At 33.2% G+C, this 18,475-nt stretch overlaps 3 protein-coding genes across 3 annotated transcripts; 2 read left to right on the top strand and 1 right to left on the bottom strand.

Moving 5' to 3' along the window:
* Positions 1-423: 423 nt before the first annotated feature.
* Positions 424-2,726, top strand: LOC126661515 (zinc finger BED domain-containing protein RICESLEEPER 2-like). Its single transcript, XM_050355366.2, has 2 exons — positions 424-2,626; positions 2,713-2,726. Exons 1-2 carry the CDS (start codon positions 424-426, stop codon positions 2,724-2,726), a joined length of 2,217 nt encoding a protein of 738 aa, XP_050211323.1.
* A 3,309-nt stretch (positions 2,727-6,035) lies between these two features.
* Positions 6,036-10,461, top strand: LOC126660297 (pentatricopeptide repeat-containing protein At1g10270). Its single transcript, XM_050353711.2, has 3 exons — positions 6,036-8,914; positions 9,794-9,909; positions 10,253-10,461. Exons 1-2 carry the CDS (start codon positions 6,137-6,139, stop codon positions 9,893-9,895), a joined length of 2,880 nt encoding a protein of 959 aa, XP_050209668.1. The 5' UTR covers positions 6,036-6,136; the 3' UTR covers positions 9,896-9,909; positions 10,253-10,461.
* A 3,721-nt stretch (positions 10,462-14,182) lies between these two features.
* LOC126659446 (glycosyltransferase BC10) lies at positions 14,183-17,320 on the bottom strand. The gene is made up of 2 exons (XM_050352736.2): positions 16,091-17,320; positions 14,183-15,135 (listed from the first exon to the last, which is right to left on the bottom strand). The coding sequence occupies exons 1-2, from the start codon at positions 16,625-16,627 to the stop codon at positions 14,494-14,496; spliced, it is 1,179 nt and encodes a 392-aa protein (XP_050208693.1). The 5' UTR covers positions 16,628-17,320; the 3' UTR covers positions 14,183-14,493.
* Between the last annotated feature and the right edge of the window lie 1,155 nt (positions 17,321-18,475).

Below are 18,475 nucleotides of genomic sequence, written 5' to 3'. Positions count from 1 at the left end.
CTCTTTTACATTTGTGCTTCACTGTTTGATGGTTTTCTGTCTATCCTTTGGTTTTCATGTTTCATTTTGGATGTGGAGGCTTGGTGGAAGCCCTGAACTTGATCTTTGCGTTCATAGATTCATTTAAAGGTAATTTTTTGATAGTTATTTGTTTGTTAATCTTTGTGTTTCTGTCTGTTTCATTTGAATGTGATTTCACTGATTGTTTTGCCCTGTTTGTGTCTGTGATCAGTGGAAGCATAAACTATACCTGGGTCCCTTAGTCACTATCTGCTTTCAAATTTGAAGCTTGGTGGTTGCATCTGTAATCCTTGGTAAGTTATCAAATTCTCACTTCTGATCTTTGTTTTTTTTATTTTGTTTATTCTTTTACATTTTGTTTGTTCTTTGGGGTTGTTAATAATTTGGTTTCTTCTTTTGCAGATGGCTGATTCTGGGCAACATGGGGTTGCTGCCACTGCTTCTGACGATCCCCTGTATGGCCTGCTTGATCCATTGCCATTCATTAGAGAGGAGCAGGAGCAGCAACCTCTTGGTCCTGGTGATAATACTTCACCTCATCCCAATCAGCAGCAGGAGAAGGATGCAACTGAGACTGCCACTGCCACTGGCAATAAGCCAGTGGATAAAAAGAGGAAGCAGATAGTGGTAAGATCTAAGGTTTGGGATCACTTTGAACGTATTGTTGATGAAAATTCTGGGAAATTGCTTATGGCTAAGTGTTTGTATTGTGCTAGAGTCTATCATTCTGACACTAAATTGAATGGAACTTCAACACTTAGAGCACATAGCATTGCATGTTTAAAAAACCCACACAGTAAAGACACTAGACAAGCCCTACTTACTTTGCAACCTGTTGTGAAATGTGAAGAGGGGAATGAGGGTCAGGGGCAGTTAGGAACCTGGAAATTTTCACAGGAAGCTGTTAGAAACGCTGTTGCTTACATGATAATAGTTGATGAACTCCCTTTTAGATTTGTAGAGGGAATGGGGTTTAAAAGATTGATGAATGTTGCATGCCCTAGGTTTAACATCCCATCTAGATGGACTGTTAATAGAGATTGTTACCAAATGTATTTAGATGAGAAGTTGAAGTTGAAAACAATTTTAAAAAACCAAAGTCAAAGAGTCTCTATAACCACTGACACTTGGACTAGCATTCAAAGAGTCAATTACATGTGTGTCACATGTCATTGGATTGACAATGAGTGGAAGCTGCATAAGAGAATTCTGTCCCTTGTCCCTGTTTGTGGTCATAAAGGTGATTATATTAGTAAGACTTTGGAAAATTGTTTGCTTGCTTGGGGTTTGAAAAACATTTTCACTGTGACAATGGATAATGCTGGAAATAATAATACTGCAATTGCTGCTTTTAAGAAGAAAATGATTTCATGGGGCACTGATGTATCTAAATGTCAGTATTTGCATATGAGATGTATTGCACATGTAATTAATCTGGTGGTTTCTGATGGCTTAAAAGAAATGAATGCATCTGTTAAAAAGATTAGGGATTGCATTAGATATATTAGAAACAGTCCCTCTAGGCTTAAACAATTCAATGATCTTGCCCATGAGGCTAAACTTGGTACTAAAAAGTCTCTATGTCTTGATGTTGCCACTAGATGGAATTCCACATATTTGATGCTAGACACTGCTTGTTTGTTTAAGTCTGTGTTTGATTCTTATGAGGAGGTGAATGAATCTTTTAGGAATGACATGATTGAAAATATTCCTAATATTCTTGATTGGCAAACTGCAAAAAAATTTGCTACTTGTTTGTCTTACTTTTACATCACCACTCTTCGCATATCTGGCTCATTATATGTGACCTCAAACGTGCATTTTTTGGAGATATGTGATTTGTCAATTATGTTGGATGAAATGATTGCTAGTGAGGATGTAGAGATAAAACATATGGGTAAAAAAATGAGAGAAAAGTTCAATAAGTATTGGGGTGATCCCCTTAAGATAAACAAACTGATTTTCTTCTCTTATGTACTTGACCCAACTTCCAAGTTCAATGATTTGCTGTTTTCCCTTAGCAATTTGTTTGGCCAAGATCATGGTAAAGTTGTATTTGAAAATGTTAAATCTGAATTGAATGCCTTGTTTGATGAGTACCAAAATGCATACTTGTCTGGTGTTAGTGGGTCTGGCTTTCAATTTAGTTCTAGTCAGCCAATAGAGGGACTTGTTTCTAATCAAATGCCAATTCTGACTATGCCCCCACCTGCTAAGAGGCATACTTCTTTAATGAAAGCCAAATTTGCTGAGCATAATAAGGGGCATGCTGAAACTGGGCCAAGGAAATCTGAGCTGGAAACTTATTTGAATGAGGCCCCTGTTGAGAGTGATGAGGATTTTAATATCCTTAAGTGGTGGAAGCTTAATGCTGGAAGATTTCCAATCCTTTCGAGGATGGCTCGAGATATCCTTGCTGTCCCAATTTCTACAGTAGCCTCTGAATCTGCATTCAGCACTTCTGGCAGAGTGCTTGACTGTTTTAGGAGTTCATTAACTCCAAGAATTGTGGAAGCCTTAGTATGCACTCAGGACTGGCTCAGAGCTGAAAATATTCCTCTTGTCATTGAAGAATGTCTTGATGAGCTTGAGCCTTTTGAACAAGGTTATGAATTCTTACTATTCTATTTATTTTGATTTTTTGTTATTAACTTAGTTTGGTTGCTAATTTCAAATGTTTTTTTGATCCAGATTTGCCAAAATGAAGTGCCTATTCAATTTGGTTTTTTGGTGGAAGCAAACTGTTGCAGTGTTGCTCTGATTTGTGCCTGAATTTTTGGTCCCTACACTGAGTTAACAATTTTTGCCCCTTCTGAAGTATATTTATGGTCCCTGACCCTTCTGAAGTACATTTTTGATCCCTGACCCTTCTGAAGCACATTCTTGATCCCATTCTGAGGCTGAGGACTTAATGCAATCTGAACAAGGTGGAAGCCTTATACTTTTCTTTGTTTATTAACTGTTTTCTACACTTTCTTCTACACTTTTCAAGCTTTCTACACTTTTCAAGCTTTCTACACTTTCTACACTTTTTCATACTTTCTGTTTTTAATAAATCATTAAAAACTTCAACTCTTTAAATTTGAACTTATGAATCTGTTTTGTTGAAGTTTGAACTAATAAATATAGTTTTGAGTTTGAACTTGTCATTTTGTTTGAGGTTTGAACTACTGGCTTTAGTTTTGAGTTTGAACTTGTGATTTTGTTTGAATTTAGAACATGTTTGAACTTGAAACTACTGCTTCTGTTAGTTTGAACTTTGAACTAATGAACTTGTTTGAACTTTTAACATTTGCATTAGTTTGAACTTGTTTTTGGGCAATGATGATGCTTCCACCTAATCAATCACATAAGGCCTTTTGATTTGCATGATGAGGCTAATTGCAACCGTGCGAATTGGATCGCCTTATTTTGATTTGAAAATCTTATTTCTGAGCCCCTTTTTATTAAATATTTTTAGTTTCTTTGCATTGATTACACTTCTGTTATTTTGTTAATTAAATAAACTTGAAAAGAACAATTTTTTTTAAATTTCAGTTGCTGCTGCTGATTGCCTATTCCTGATGCCTTCAGTTGATCAATCTGATTTTTGGATGCTACATTTTACAAGTATGAAACTGATGATTTTTATATCAGTTTATATTTTTTTGCATATAAGTTAACTTCTAACTTTTATTAATTCAGGACACAAATCTTTTGTAATAGTTAGACCTATTATTTTTGCATATAAGTTTGAATGTTTAGCTTGTATAATTGTATTAAAACAGGGTTCAATTTCAGGATACAAAGTGTATCCATAATTCCATATAGTATTTTATATATTGTATGTGATTTAGTATGTGTAATTTGCCAATTTGTAATAGAATAGGGCTTTTAATTCTGTTTATCAATCATTTGATATGTAAATTGTAATAGAATAGATTATCTTTTTTGTATTTGTATAATTGTATATAAATTGTAAGGTCTTGTAATTTAATCAGTTTAAATGTCTTTTAAAACTGATTTTTTGTTAAAATTTTTGTTAAGATTTGAAATTGGACTTTTATTAAAATTTGGGCTTTTGTTAAAATTTGGGCTTTTGCAAATGGGCTTCGGTACAAGCCCAAACCGATTAATTAAACCGAAACCGAACCGAACCGAAATTAATTTTCGGTGAAAATTAATTTCGGTTTTTGATAAATATTAGCACGGTTCGGTCCCCAATATTAATAAGTTTGAAACCGACGGTTTCTACATTTTCAAAACCGAACCGAACCGAACCGACCGATGCTCTGCCCTAACTATATTAGTTCGAATATGGATTCACTTGAATTAGGATACCAAATTTGTAATTATATATCTACCACTAATAGTATGCCCATACAATTGCACGAGCTCAACGTGATATTATTTTTCTTGATTATTTTAGTTTAATAAATTGTATCGAAATGCATTAAAATTCTTGTGTAATTAAAATAATTAGAACTTAAGGAAAAAAATTTAAGTAATTAATTTTTTGACTATGCAAAATAGTATAATATCTTTAGTTGTTAGAGTGGTGTGGAGTGAGATACTATTATTTGCATTTTGTTTAAATGAAGTGAAAATAAATTAGAATTTTATATGAAAAAAATTAAATAAATAATATCCATAAATTAAATTGTATTAATATTAAATAGAATAATTAGTTTATATAAATAACACATAAATTGAAAATTTATTAGAACAATAAAATTTAAATAAATGGTTTAAAATTTAAATAAAATAAATAATTCATACAGATAGGAGTTTATATAAAAACTCAGTAAAAAATTAAAATTAAAAATGTAGTTTGAAAAAAATAAAAACTCGTGAGATTAGTGTGTTTCTCTTCTCAATTACACACACATAACGATTCATAGATATATATAAAAAAAGGCAAAATGTACTTACATGCAAATAAATGTATATTTTAAAATTTAAATTCAGCATAGTAGGAATTTTAAACTTACAAAATCAACACAAATTAGCATATTTTCTTTCAACTAATTCTTTGAATTTGATAAACTTACATCCTTAAAGTGTATAATTCAATACAATTTTTTCCTTAGAATAATAAAATTGATACAAACCAGTTCTTTAGACAACTTAATCTATATTGCTACCGTTCGTTTAACAAATTATCTATATATGGATACTTTAATTTATTAAATGAATGTGTATTTGTATGGCTTAATAAGTGGCTGCTGAGTCCATTTTTATTTTCTTCGCTTAAGAATGGTTCATCATTTTTCATAAGAGAAAAGATTGATTCTATAAATTCTATAAATCTAAGAACTAAATTGCACCGATTTAAAATTTTGAGTATACATATTCTTTTCATTAATAATCTAAGAGCGTCTCCAATGGGATGCTACTTTTTATGCTAAATTTAGCATGAAAAAGTGGTAAAATGCTATAGATAGCATAACATTTTAAATTTTACTCCAATGCACAAAGTTAAAAAGAAATGTTATAATTATTTATTAAGATAATTATCTCTTAATTTTATTAATTGTTAATTATTTAATAATTTTTTTAATTAAATATTTTAAACTAAAATTTATGTAATTTTTTTTTAATTTAATAATGAGCTTCTCAAAAGATATAACTAAAAGAATCGATGAATTATATAAAAATAAATTATTTATTTTTTTTATTATATTGATGTATGGTCTACTATTAAAAAATCAAATCGATGTTGTAAAATTAAATAGAAGCACAAAATTTAAAATGAAAAAAGTTAAAAAAATAAAAAAGTAGGTTAAAATAATAAATGCAAAAAATGACCGTGGTAAAATTGTAATTAATAGTGAATTGTTATTGGTTGTTGAATTTTAGCATATGCTATTGTCTGTGCTAAATTTAGCACGTGATATAGCATATGCTAAATTTAACATAAATTATAGTATTGCATTGGAGATATATTTTAAAATTAAATGCTAAATTATAACATTAGCACTTCATTTTAGCATTGCATTGGAGATGCTCGAAGGATGTAAAGTTAGCCTTTGGCTGGAAAAAATAAGATTAAAACAAACAAGCTTGTTACTCCACTTCGTTAAATCCTACTCTAGGGTTTAAGACTCTCTTTGATTAACTCCGTCCACCGCTGAAAATGTCCATCCACCGCCTCCTCCGCCGCACCACTACCACCACCACCTATCAACCCCTCCTCCGTACCCTCCACTACCTCACTCTCTCGCCCACCACCGCACAAACCCCAAACCTAAACTCCAATTCTAACTTCATTTCCCCGCCCTTTTCTCGCACCTACGCCTTCTCCTCCGCCGAAGAAGCCGCCGCAGAACGCCGAAGACGCAAACGCCGTCTCCGAATTGAACCTCCGCTCCACGCTCTTCAACGGAACCCTAACCCTCCTCAACGTGATCCAAACGCGCCACGATTGCCAGATTCTACCAATGCATTGGTTGGCCCGCGGCTCAATCTGCATAACCGCGTCCAGTCACTGATTCGAGCTTTTGATCTCGATAACGCGTCTTTATTAGCTCGAAATGCGGTATATTCTAGAACTCGGCCTACTGTTTTCACTTGTAATGCTATAATTGCTGCTATGTATAGAGCTAAACGGTATAATGATGCTATTACTTTGTTTAAGTTTTTCTTTGAGCAGCATAATATTGTTCCAAATGTTGTTTCGTATAATAATTTGATTAATGCACACTGCGATGAGGGTAGAGTTGATACGGGTATGGAGATTTATAGACATATAATTGCAAATGCTCCGTTTAGTCCTTCGCCCGTTACTTATAGGCATTTGACTAAGGGGTTGATTGATGTTGGTAGAGTTGAGGATGCAGTTGATTTGTTGAGGGAAATGTTGAATAAAGGCCATGGTGCGGATTCTTTAGTGTATAACAATTTGATCAAGGCATTTTTGGAACTGGGGAATTTAGAGAAGGCGAATGAGTTTTTCACTGAATTGACTGATAGGTGTTTATGGTATGATGGTACGATTAATGCTTCCTATATGGATTGGTGGTTTAAGCAAGGGAAGGATAAGGAGGCTATGGACAATTATAAGTCGTATTTAGATAGAAAATTGAAGATTCCACCTCCAACTGGAAATGCCCTTTTGGAGGTTTTGCTGAAGTATGGAAAGAAGGAGGCAGCAGATGCTATGTTTGAGCTTTTGTTAGATAATCATACGCCACCAACCAATCAAGGTGTGAATTCAGAGACTATTAGTATTATGGTGAACCATTGTTTTAAGGAAGGGAAGTTTGATGAGGTAATTAGTACATTCAGGAAGGTAGGGACAAAGGCTGGGTCAAAGCCTTTTCAAATGGATGTTGCTGGCTATAATAATATAATTGTAAGGTTTTGTGAGAATGAGATGCTATCAGAAGCAGAGAACTTTTTTACAGAGCTTTGTTCAAAGTCCTTGTCTCCAGATGTTACGTGTTATAGATCATTGATCGATGCTTATCTGAAGGTAGAGAGGATTGATGATGCTTTAAGGCTGTTAAATAAAATGGTTCATGAAAATTTGTGGGTGGTAGCAAGTTATGCGACAAAGGTATTTGGTGAGTTGATTAAGAATGGAAAGGCAGTGGAGTGTGCCCAATTATTGACGAAAATGGGAGAGAGAGACCCAAAACCAGACCCTTCTGTCTATGATGTCGTGGTCAGAGGTCTTTGTGATGCAGGTGCTTTTGATACGGGCAGTGATATGTTGGAGCAAATGATGAAATATCGTGTTGTGGTTCCTCCTTCACTAAAGAAAGTTGTAACTGAGGCTTTTACAAGTATTGGAAAGAGTCAAGATATTGAGAGAGTTTTTGATGAAAATAGGTGGAGAAACACATCACCCCCCCCTAGAGTTCAAAGACAGCCTCAAATGCCATGGGGGCCTCCTCAAATGGCAAGAGAGCAATCACCTTCATATCCTGAACAGCAGCCATTTGGTAACCAGCAGATGGCAGGACCGGTGCCATCAGGGTCACCTCAAATTGTTGGACAGCAACCATTAGGTTCCTATAATCATGCAGGTCAACAGTCTTCGTGGTTTTCTCCAATTAGGCAACAGTCATCGAGCCCTCATCAATCTGCAGGGCAGCAATCATCGGGGCCTCATCAATCTGCAGGGCTGCAATCATCAGGGCCTCATCAATCTGGAGGGCAGCAATCATCGGGGCCTCATCAATCTGCTGGGCAGCAATCATCGGGGCCTCATCAATTTGCTGGGCAGCAATCATCATGGTCTTCCCAAATAGGTCTACAGCAGGTGGCAGGACCAACACCATCAGGATCATCTCAAATAGCTGAGAAGCAGCTGTTAGGATCTCATAGTCACAGTGCTGCAGAACAACATTCATGGTGGTCCTCTCCTACAGGACAACAGTCAACAGGGTCTCATCAATATGCAGGGCAGCAATCATCATGGTCATCTCAAGTAGGTCAGCAGCAGATGACAGAACCAATGACATCAAGATCGTCTCAATTTTCTGGGCAGCAGCAATCAGGACCTATTAATACCGCAAGACAACATCCATCTTGGTCCCATCCTATAGGACAAGAGTCATCAAGGTCTCATCAACCTGCAGGGCAGCAACCATCATGGTCTTCTCAAGTAGGTCAACAGCCATCACATTCCTTTCAGATAGGACAGCAGCCACCAATGTACTCGCAAGGTGCAGGACAACATTCATCATGGTCCTCTGAAATGGAAGGACAACATTCATCATGGTCCTCTGAAATGGGAGGACAGCAGTCTACATGGTCTTCTCGTGCTGAAGGACAACCGCCTTTATGGTCCTCTCAAATTGGAGGACAGCAACCATCCCCAGGTTCTCAAATGAGAATTGAACAGGCCTCTGGAATTACAAATATGGTCAGACATCAGCCAAATGAATCTCGTCAAATGTCGGGACAGGTACCATCTTAAACTTAGCAAATTTCAGACCTTTCATTTCTAAAAAATCCTTAAACAGCTATGATCTGAAGAAGTCGTCTTAGAGTAATTTATCTTTAAAAAATGAGATACCTATTCGGTAGTAGGAGTCCTACCTCATTTGTAAGAATGTTTTGCAGTTTATAAGCCTCATTCTTCTTTTCGAAGTGTGTAACCTGCTGCTTATTTCTTTAAACACAAACATTATTTGCCATTCTTCATACTCCCATTCTCCTGCATTGTGGTCAATCGAAGTGCTCAAAGAGAGAGCTTTTGTTAGAGCATTCTAGATATAGTTTTATTCTGTCATGTTTATGGCTATATACTATGCAAATTCTTTAAGTGGGCACTCTTATGAGATATAAGTATGTTCACATATAATAACTTATTCAAGATGGCTATAGCTATTGAAGGTAACATGTTAGTTTACTTGTCAATTTTTGCACTTATCTTCCATTTCATGTTCTTTCTATAACCTATTTTGTTTAGGGATATCTTTAAGTCTTTGGAGTACTCTATATACATCGCAGAAGTGATTTAAACTGGTATACATTGTTGATCACCTGTTAAGGTTCCTTAACAGTTTATAGAGGAATGTTTTATGTTGCAAATGGGAAAAATTTGGATGCTTTGAGGTGTTATAATTCATTGGATAAAAATTTGCATGCAAGTTTTCTTCAAATTTTAAATTTTAATTTACTTTTTCTGTTTCTGTATTCATGGGTTGGGAGACATTGTCGATTAAATTGTAAATTATCTTTTTGTTCATGACTTTTAGACTATGATTATTTGTAATTGTAAACATAATGATTATTGAATTGCTATCAGTTCCCGACTTTCACTCTTTCATGTATGATGTAGTTTGATTCCATGGTGGGACAACAACCAAATGGACCCCAAGAAATGGCAGGACAAAGTTCACCAGAACCTATTGAATGGCAAGCCCGGCAGGCAGCAGTTTGATTCTTTCATTTCAAGTAAATTATTAGATGTTCTCCTCTGAGCTCATTTTTTGAATTGAGCACCCAAACTGCTTAAATCTTTTTACTATATGTGTACTGTGTCTTGATTTATCTCAATTCATTAAAGTACGGAAATGAGGTAATATTTAGGATTCTGATAAACATGGAGCAACTCTTCCACATATTTTTTGCACGACTCTATAAGAATATACAATAATATAATCGTTTTGTACTTTGACAGCCATAATGTCCTTATTTATACATAAAATTACTGCAGAAGTCAGTTTGAATTTATTTAACGGGATACCAAGGCTCTCCTGTGTGTTAGCAATTGCTTGACATTTTGTTGTTTTTACAGTGGAACCATTGTTATCTCTTGCTGGAAGAATGAAGCATAGGATTGTTGAAACAAGAAGTAGGTAATTTATTATAGTAGTAACTTGAAGCTGTAAGCTTCATTCAATGTAAGAATAAGAACTGTTACGTTTTTGTATTTGAGTATTGAATCAACTATTGATGATTATAGTGGTAAATGAAATTATGATAAGATCCAGATGTTTTTGGTAATTCTTACAAGCCTCTCGAGGTTTGATCTATGATGCTAGTTAGTCGCTCTGCTCTATTTAAATTAGTTTGATTATGAATTTCAGTGTAATTTACTTAAATTGATTATGCGTGGTTTATTTATAAGACTAAATGCGAGTTAGTACTTTAATGGTGGATATATGGTTAAATCAGGCTATAGAGTTTTGTCTATTTATGGAGTTGATGATATTCTATGGCGTGCTAGTCGGGATTGCTTGCCCACATGATCAAAGTTGGTGCAACGAGGTCTTGATGTTGTTAAATAGATGCTTTTTGTGTGACCACAGAGATGTATATCACGTACTCTCTTCTTTGGTCTTTTGCTAGTTAATATTGGTTAGAATGTAGAGTTCGGTTTTTTAATATTCATAATTATTATTTTTGTGATTGGTTTTTATACTATTATTCAAAGTTCAGATGGAATGAGCGAAATGGTCACATTGAAATTCCAAGTATCGGTATTTATTATTTTAGAACGTTGCTCGTGTTAGTGATAAGCATAAACTGATGGAACAACCATCTGATGTATCAGCTGACCAGCTAATGGGTAGTTTATAATGCAATCTTAATGCTGTAATTTTTTCATCTGTTTCGGCAGTAGGCGTTGGATTTGTTCTTTGTTATTGCATTCAGTATGTTACAAATAAATGTTAAATTTATGTCGAGTTCTTCAAAGTTTTGATAGTGAGAAGCTTTCAACTGTTTTAGTTGAAGTTTTGTTTTGTTGTATGTAATCAGTTGTATGATGTGATCCCCCCGGATTACTTACAAAGAAAGACACCATGAAAGCTAAGAAGATAGAACACTATAATGGCGAAACTTTGTTTTTTCTAACTGAACAAAATAATGAGCGTCTTTATTTGTTTCCCTGTATAATCCATTGGATTAGGCAACGATCAAAGGAGATTAAGGTTAGCTATATATCCTGGTAGAGACCTTAAGCTGCTGTCAACCGACAAGTGTCTGAATTGACGGAATTGGAGATCAGAATGGCATCTCCTTCAAAAATCATCTTTCTCCATCCCTTCCTCCTGGCCCAACATATTGCTTCTCGAAGGGCCAAATGTTTAGCTATCCCAGGATCCCAAATTTCTCTAACGGTATTTGCAAATTTTCCCAACACCATTCCATCACTAGCCTTAGCAATGCCCGCTAGTGATCCCGATTTAAGCGAGGAGTTGATCCCTCCATTATAGGAAATAAAAATGCAGTCTATACAAGACCGTTTCTTCAATAGACCAAGGAGATTCCTTAATTCTTCGCTTTCCAAATTGACCAAAGGGTGATTACCGTCCCGTAAGAAATTGAAAGTATACTTGGAAATGGCGGCCATAGGCTGGTCTAGGATCAAATTAGAGTTTAGTTGTAATTCAGAAACGAACCACACTCTCCTAGCAAACCAACATCGGAAGAAGAGATGGTGGAGAGATTCCTGCTTTTGACAATGAGAACAAACCAACTCATTCTTGAGGCGGAGGATGAGAGCTTCTGCGACTAGGATTCCTTTATGAAATGTTTCCATAAGAAAATTTTGATTTATAACGGCCACAACTGTTGCCAGTCACTTCTCTTAAGGTGCAGCGGGACAGTCTCATGTTCATATTTTTTGATGATGGCAAATTTTGTATATATAAATGTGTATAAAAATAATATGAGGTTTTATTAAAATTATAATGGTTATATGTCTAAATTAATGTGGGGTATAATTGTCCCCAAAACAAAATCTCAAACAAAAAAATTGTCCCAAAAATAAATATAAAAAGTAATGTCTAGGGTGTTTTTCTTATTAAGTATGAGGTTTTATTTTTGTACTTCCTTACATATATTATAATGGAGTTATATCTCCATTAGCATCTAACTTTGTTATCTGTACCAAAAGAATGATTATAACTGCAGCGAAAAGTAGTTAGATTTTTCAAATTTTATGTGGATTTGAATATAAAATTAAAAATAAAGGGGGGGGGGATACAAAAAATGGAACAAAATTATAAAAATATGTATTTTAAAATAAAATTACATTTAATATCCAATTTTTTTTTTATCAAAGGCTAGTCTTCATTATATCAATATGATCAATACAATGATGAATATGAATGACTCCTCAACAAGTACGACTGAGTCATTCCAAAATGAAATATATTTAAGTAAAATGTTTAAGTAAAATGTTGCCATAAAGTCTTTTTTTTTATTTAGTGCTTATTGATGACTTAATGTACTATTAAATAATTATGTATAAGTGATATGTGTTTTAGTAAAACATAAAATAATAGTTATAATAGCCATTTTTATAAAATAACTATAGAATAGCATAAAATATTAATTTATCGTTATTTTAGTTCTAAATATTGAGATAGTATAAATTTTGAATAGATGCATTCCATGTAAAAGAATAATGTTTTTTTTAAAGAATATAAGTGTTAAAAATGGTAACTTCATGTAAAAGAATAATGTCAAAGTAGTGATATAAAATCACGCCAAAATAGCAAATATAATGATATAAAATCACGCCAAAAACTAGGCAGCACGGACACAGAAAAGACATAAAATGGGTATGGTCAAATGACATTTAAAACATAAAACAAAACAAAAGACACGAAACATGGAAAGAGTGTGTTAATAATATAAATATCAGGCATATTTATAAATATTTAAAGTTACAAATTTATATATACCAGATTTAATATATATTTATGACAATTACTGAAATATATCATTAAAATAGTTTCGAAATTTAAGTTTATATATAACAAATAAAAAATCTTCAAATTTTATGGAAAAAAATGAAGTTTTTAAGTATTTTATAAATACTAGTTTTGTTTTACGTGTTTCACACGTGGCTTGTCAAATTATCAAACATAATTTAAAATAGTAGTTAATTTGTAATAGTTTATCTTGTTATTTTGAATTAATACCCAAATTTTATAATTATATTATATTTTAATAAAAATATAAAATAATAATTAAAATAATAATTTATCGGGATAGTTTGTCTTATTTTGAATTCTATATGATTTAAAAATAATTAGAATATTTTTTTTAGATAGTCAAAATAGTATATTTTAATTAGAAAGTGATTGCTGAAATTCGGGCGGGAACATACACTTTGAATTTTAAAGAGAAGGTTCGAAAACCTACTAGATTATTATCTTAACACAGTAGTTTATTTTTGTTAGGTTTCTAACTTATCTTAACATAGTATTCTATTTTAGTTAGTACTCTAACTCTAATAATTATCTTAATAGTTTTTAATTAATAATTAAATTTATAATGAAAAGGACATTAACTTAAATGTGCCTTCCCCCCATCCGTGCTTTTATATATAGTATAGATAGATTATGAAAATAATAATATGCAATAGGTTTTTATTTTTTACGTACTATATCAAGAGATGTATTGATAATCTATCAAAATATATATCACAAACGTATTTTTTTATAGTAAAAAAGTACGTAAAATTTGTAAAGTTTTTAATTTTAGGTAAAATTGATTATTTTTGACACATATTTTGAAAATTAAGTGATTTTTTTGGGGTAGTTTTGCAGTTATCCCAAACTAAAGAGACTACCTATTAAATAGATATTTTTTAAGAATGTTATAATAATATAGTCTACAACAACATTTGCCTTCAAATTCAGAAATAAATTTACAATATAAAAGACATAAAACACAATGAAGGAATAAGTAAATATTTTAGACAAATAGATAAAAGAATTGATTTCTATTTTAATATTTTTTAAAAATGATTCAGAGAATCATAAGCAGCAGAAAACTATGCATCTGCAAAAAAGTTCTTAAACTAAATACAAAATGAAGACATCAAAAAATGATTTCTGAAACTTTCTGCTTCTCCCTTCTCTTCCAAAATCTTTGCCAATACTCAAAATTTGTTTGACAAAATAGCAAATTCCCTAAGAGGTCAAGAATCTCAATGATGGCCTATGAAAACTAGCTGTACAATGTTCCCAAACAAAAATTTCTTATAGAAATTTCACAGCAGCCCCAGCAAAATGAAGATCAAAATTCCATTACCGTCGATGTGAGGTTCAACAAGGGCTCCAGCGCGCTTGGATGAAACTTCCGAGCGAAAAGGTAACAAATCGATGTCAACTCAGAATTATAAGAGCATAGTGTTCTGTTATTTCTAATATTTTGAATGAAGCTTTCTGTAACATTAATATCCATATATGTTGCTGGATGCGGGCCCCCTATCGACCAATCCACCCAAGTCACAGTACGATTTGCATTAAGCGATCCGTGAAACATGTTCAAATAAGTAGGAATATAGTGCTCGTCGGGGTAGCAGGCAGGCCGGCAAAACTTTTTGAAGATAGAGTAATATGTTGTGTCTGAAAGCATATAAATTGCCAAAGTCCGTTGGATTTCGAACCATTGAGATCCTTTCCTCCATTGATAGAGCTTAATATCAGGAAGCATTTTACGGTTGTAGCGGCCACGTCCATAACGGGTGGGATCATCATATGAGTCAACAAAACTATATTCAGAATGAACAAGGTACCGGTAGACTGTAGGGAAATTATAGACTGGGATGCAGCTTTCGGAGAGGAGAACAAATCGCTCATTGGAGAAGTCTAATAGGGCATTAGCCAGAAGGCGCTTCTCAGCATCAACCAGTGACACTGTTCCCCATTCGACATCCTGCAGAAGATTGTACAAAAAGAAAATAAAAAAGATATATATGAAATAATAGAAACACTACTTCAAATGCTCATCTTTTCCTAATAAAAGACGTAAAGCTGAAAGGTGCAACAAGTTCTCTTTTGCAGGGAGTACCGGAAAATATTGTGTTTTTTAAGAAAGTTCAAATCAAAAGTCAAAACTTTGAGTGACTATACCATTTTTAAAGTAGCAGACCATTTTTCATAAACTATATTGATTGTTAACAAATATTTATTAGTTTACAATACTTGGCAATGTAGCTAGTCCCATTGTTTAACCAGTTTAAATTGTATCAGACATTGTAAATTTCTTCATTACATCGAGCTTCTGAGTCTTATCACAATTAACTCATCAAGTAGACATTCATATATCGAGATTTTAAGTATGTTATCCAATTCAAATGCTCATTTCAACAAAGAACCAAATTCAATCTAGTCGGATGACCTGCAGAGTCTCCATACAAACTAGAACTCGGCTTGATGATGGATAGCAATTCTTAAAACATCAATGATTTTCAAAAATGCGTAGAAATCTTAACATAAATATAACATAAAAGGATCTCTTCCTCCAGCTAGCAAGTACACACCGTTCTCAAAGCATATAACTAAATATCAGAAGCAACCTTTATAAAGAGAAACATGCTGTATTTCATTTTGTCAACAACAAGATAACCACATCTATCCCTTCCTGTAGTTCACAAATTTATTCATTCCTACGAAAATCATAACGGAATATTATTCTACAAAGCAATCATATTGCTAGCTGTACCGATAATCAAACCATGAAGTAAGCCAAATTCAATTCAATCTAGAAAATAGCATATCTAACACACCGAAAACATGTCAACTTCAACTACATTACATATAAACAAACCATACTGTTTATTACTCAAAATTATCACAATCAACCTGAACAACACAGCTAAAACACATACCTGACTTGGAATTTGTCTTCCATAGAATGGAGAATCTCTCGAAACATTAAACACATAATCCCGCGGTGTATGAATATAAATACCAAAATACTTCTCATGACCTCTAAAAAACCTCTCCCACAACGGCAACATAGGCAACGGCCCTCTAGTCAAAAACATAAAAGCCACCTTAGGCACTCGACTATACGGATACTCATCTTTATACGGAATCAACGAAGCCCTCCAAAAAAGCTCCTCATCACTCATTTTATGAGTCAAATTCTTGGGATGAAGAAAAGTATTCAAACTCAAACAATCAACACTCTTACAAGTCTTCAAAATTGTACAATTATCACCAGGAATCTTAGTTGCTGCTATATTGTTAGTAAAAAATAGCCTTGCTTGAGAAGTAAAATACTGATTTATATGAGAACTTGCTGCTAATCCTAAAATAATACCAGCAACAAAAATAACCAAAAAAGATAGAATTTGAACCAGTTTAAGTAAACCCATATGCCTATCTGGTCCATCTTCTTTGTCTCCTCTATACCTTGCCATTACACTTTAAAACAAAACTAAATTCTGATCAAAAGATTATAACAAAAATTAAGAGAAAACCCATAAAATTAATAATTTTTTTGAAAGTGGGTAACAATGGAAATATGAAAAAGTTTAGATCCTTCGCGAAATCAAAAGGATTGAGCGAAAAAAACAGTCAAAATCGATCAAAAATTAGGGCAAAATTTGAATTTGATTTAAACTCCATTACTAAAATATAAATAAAAAAAATAGAAATAGAAATTGGAATCACATAGTGAAATCACGTCACTGACCTACTACAAGTGAACGTGACATCTAACACGACGTCGTTTAATGTTCTTTTTGATTCGCATAGAATCAGAAAAAAATGAAGATGATGATGAAAGTTCAGATTTTGACGCAGTGGGGTTGGGAATCGGCGGGTGACACTTGTAACCCAGTTGGGAATTTGTGTGAAATTGAAAGTTGGAGGAATAAAAAAATTGAGAATGTGTGTGCGTGTGATGATGATGACGATGGAATTTTGATTCTGTGATTTTGTTGTTTTGCTGTGTTATAGATTTGTTTGGTAGTGTGTGTGAGGAATTGGTCTAATGACAATGTGAGAAATCGGGCGTGGGATTTGTGTTGTCATTTTGGGATTGGTGGCATCAAGAAATTGTGTTTTATGGATTAATGCCTATTTTTGGGTTTTCAATTTTGTAAATATGGTGGTTGGGTTCTAAGAATCGAGACGGATTGGTCGGTTTTATTGGTTTTATCGAGAATCGAACGTCGGTATGGTTTGGTAGTTTTCTAAGAATCGAAAATATGAATTAACCTTTATTACAACGAAGAACTCAAAAAACATGAAAATTTATCAACCGAGAAATTGTTTCGTTATTTCTAAATCAAATAAATATGATGGTGTTTATGTTTATTGGTTTTTGGTTAGATCAATAATAAATGCGGATTACGGGTGTGTAAGTAAGGAAGCATTTTTGAATAATAAGCTTGTAATCTTAACTTCATTCAAGCAATTTGTGAGGTTGGTTAATTTTATTACAAATAATCCAATATATGTGGTTAAAGTTAAAAGCTGAATATTGGATTCAAACTCATAAAATTATTTATAAGATGAAAATAAAAATGTACAATAATTTTAAACGTTTTTGCCATTAGGCTGTGTTCCAAACAAATTAGTTCGGAATTTGTCTAGTAGCTATCACATGGTTTTTGTAATACCTACATTGCTAGTTGAAACTTGAGAAAACCTCAAGCAATTACTTCTTTAACCTCAAGCAAATTGACTTAAATAGCAATTTGTCCCCTTAATTTGTAAGCAATGAACAATTAACACATAATTTAATTTTGTTGGCAGATCAATATACGAATTTGGTAATTATGGGCAATTAGCCCATTTTGAAAAATTAACTTATAAGTTAAGGGGACAATTGCCAATTGAAGGAACTAGTAAAATTGAGGGGGCTAATTATCAAAATGGGATAACTTGCCCATAATCACCAAGTTTATGTATTAATTTGCACACAAAATTAATTTATATGTTAATTTTCCATTATTTACAAGTTGAAGGAGCATGTTATCACTGAAGTCCAAGCAAATTTGTTCGGTATTTGTCTAGTAAATGGGCCTTTGATGGAAACTTGGCCCATTTTCAATAGCCTAATTAAAAATATAAAGGTGGGTTTAATAATCACTAATTATTAGTTGTGGTGTTTGATATAGGGATGTACAAAAACGGACCACCAAAAAATTAAAACGGATTGAACTGAAAATATAGACTTGGTTCGGTTCTAATAAAATTCGGTTTATTTTAGAATAGTGGAAGAATTAAACCGACTAAATTATATAATATATATTAAATAG

The sequence above is a fragment of the Mercurialis annua genome, linkage group LG8, assembly GCF_937616625.2.
Source record: "Mercurialis annua linkage group LG8, ddMerAnnu1.2, whole genome shotgun sequence".
Taxonomy (NCBI): domain Eukaryota; kingdom Viridiplantae; phylum Streptophyta; class Magnoliopsida; order Malpighiales; family Euphorbiaceae; genus Mercurialis; species Mercurialis annua.
Note: the sequence above shows the minus strand (reverse complement) of the source record. Positions and strands in the feature narration are given on the sequence as shown.

Excerpts from the sequence above, each read along its gene's own strand:
- LOC126661515 (XM_050355366.2), top strand. The coding sequence starts at position 424 with ATGGCTGATTCTGGGCAACATGGGGTTGCTGCCACTGCTTCTGACGAT.
- LOC126660297 (XM_050353711.2), top strand. The coding sequence starts at position 6,137 with ATGTCCATCCACCGCCTCCTCCGCCGCACCACTACCACCACCACCTAT. Across the intron at positions 8,915-9,793 it reads CTCGTCAAATGTCGGGACAG|TTTGATTCCATGGTGGGACA; the intron begins GTACCATCTTAA and ends TGTATGATGTAG.
- LOC126659446 (XM_050352736.2), bottom strand. The coding sequence starts at position 16,627 with ATGGCAAGGTATAGAGGAGACAAAGAAGATGGACCAGATAGGCATATG. Across the intron at positions 15,136-16,090 it reads GAAGACAAATTCCAAGTCAG|GATGTCGAATGGGGAACAGT; the intron begins GTATGTGTTTTA and ends AATCTTCTGCAG.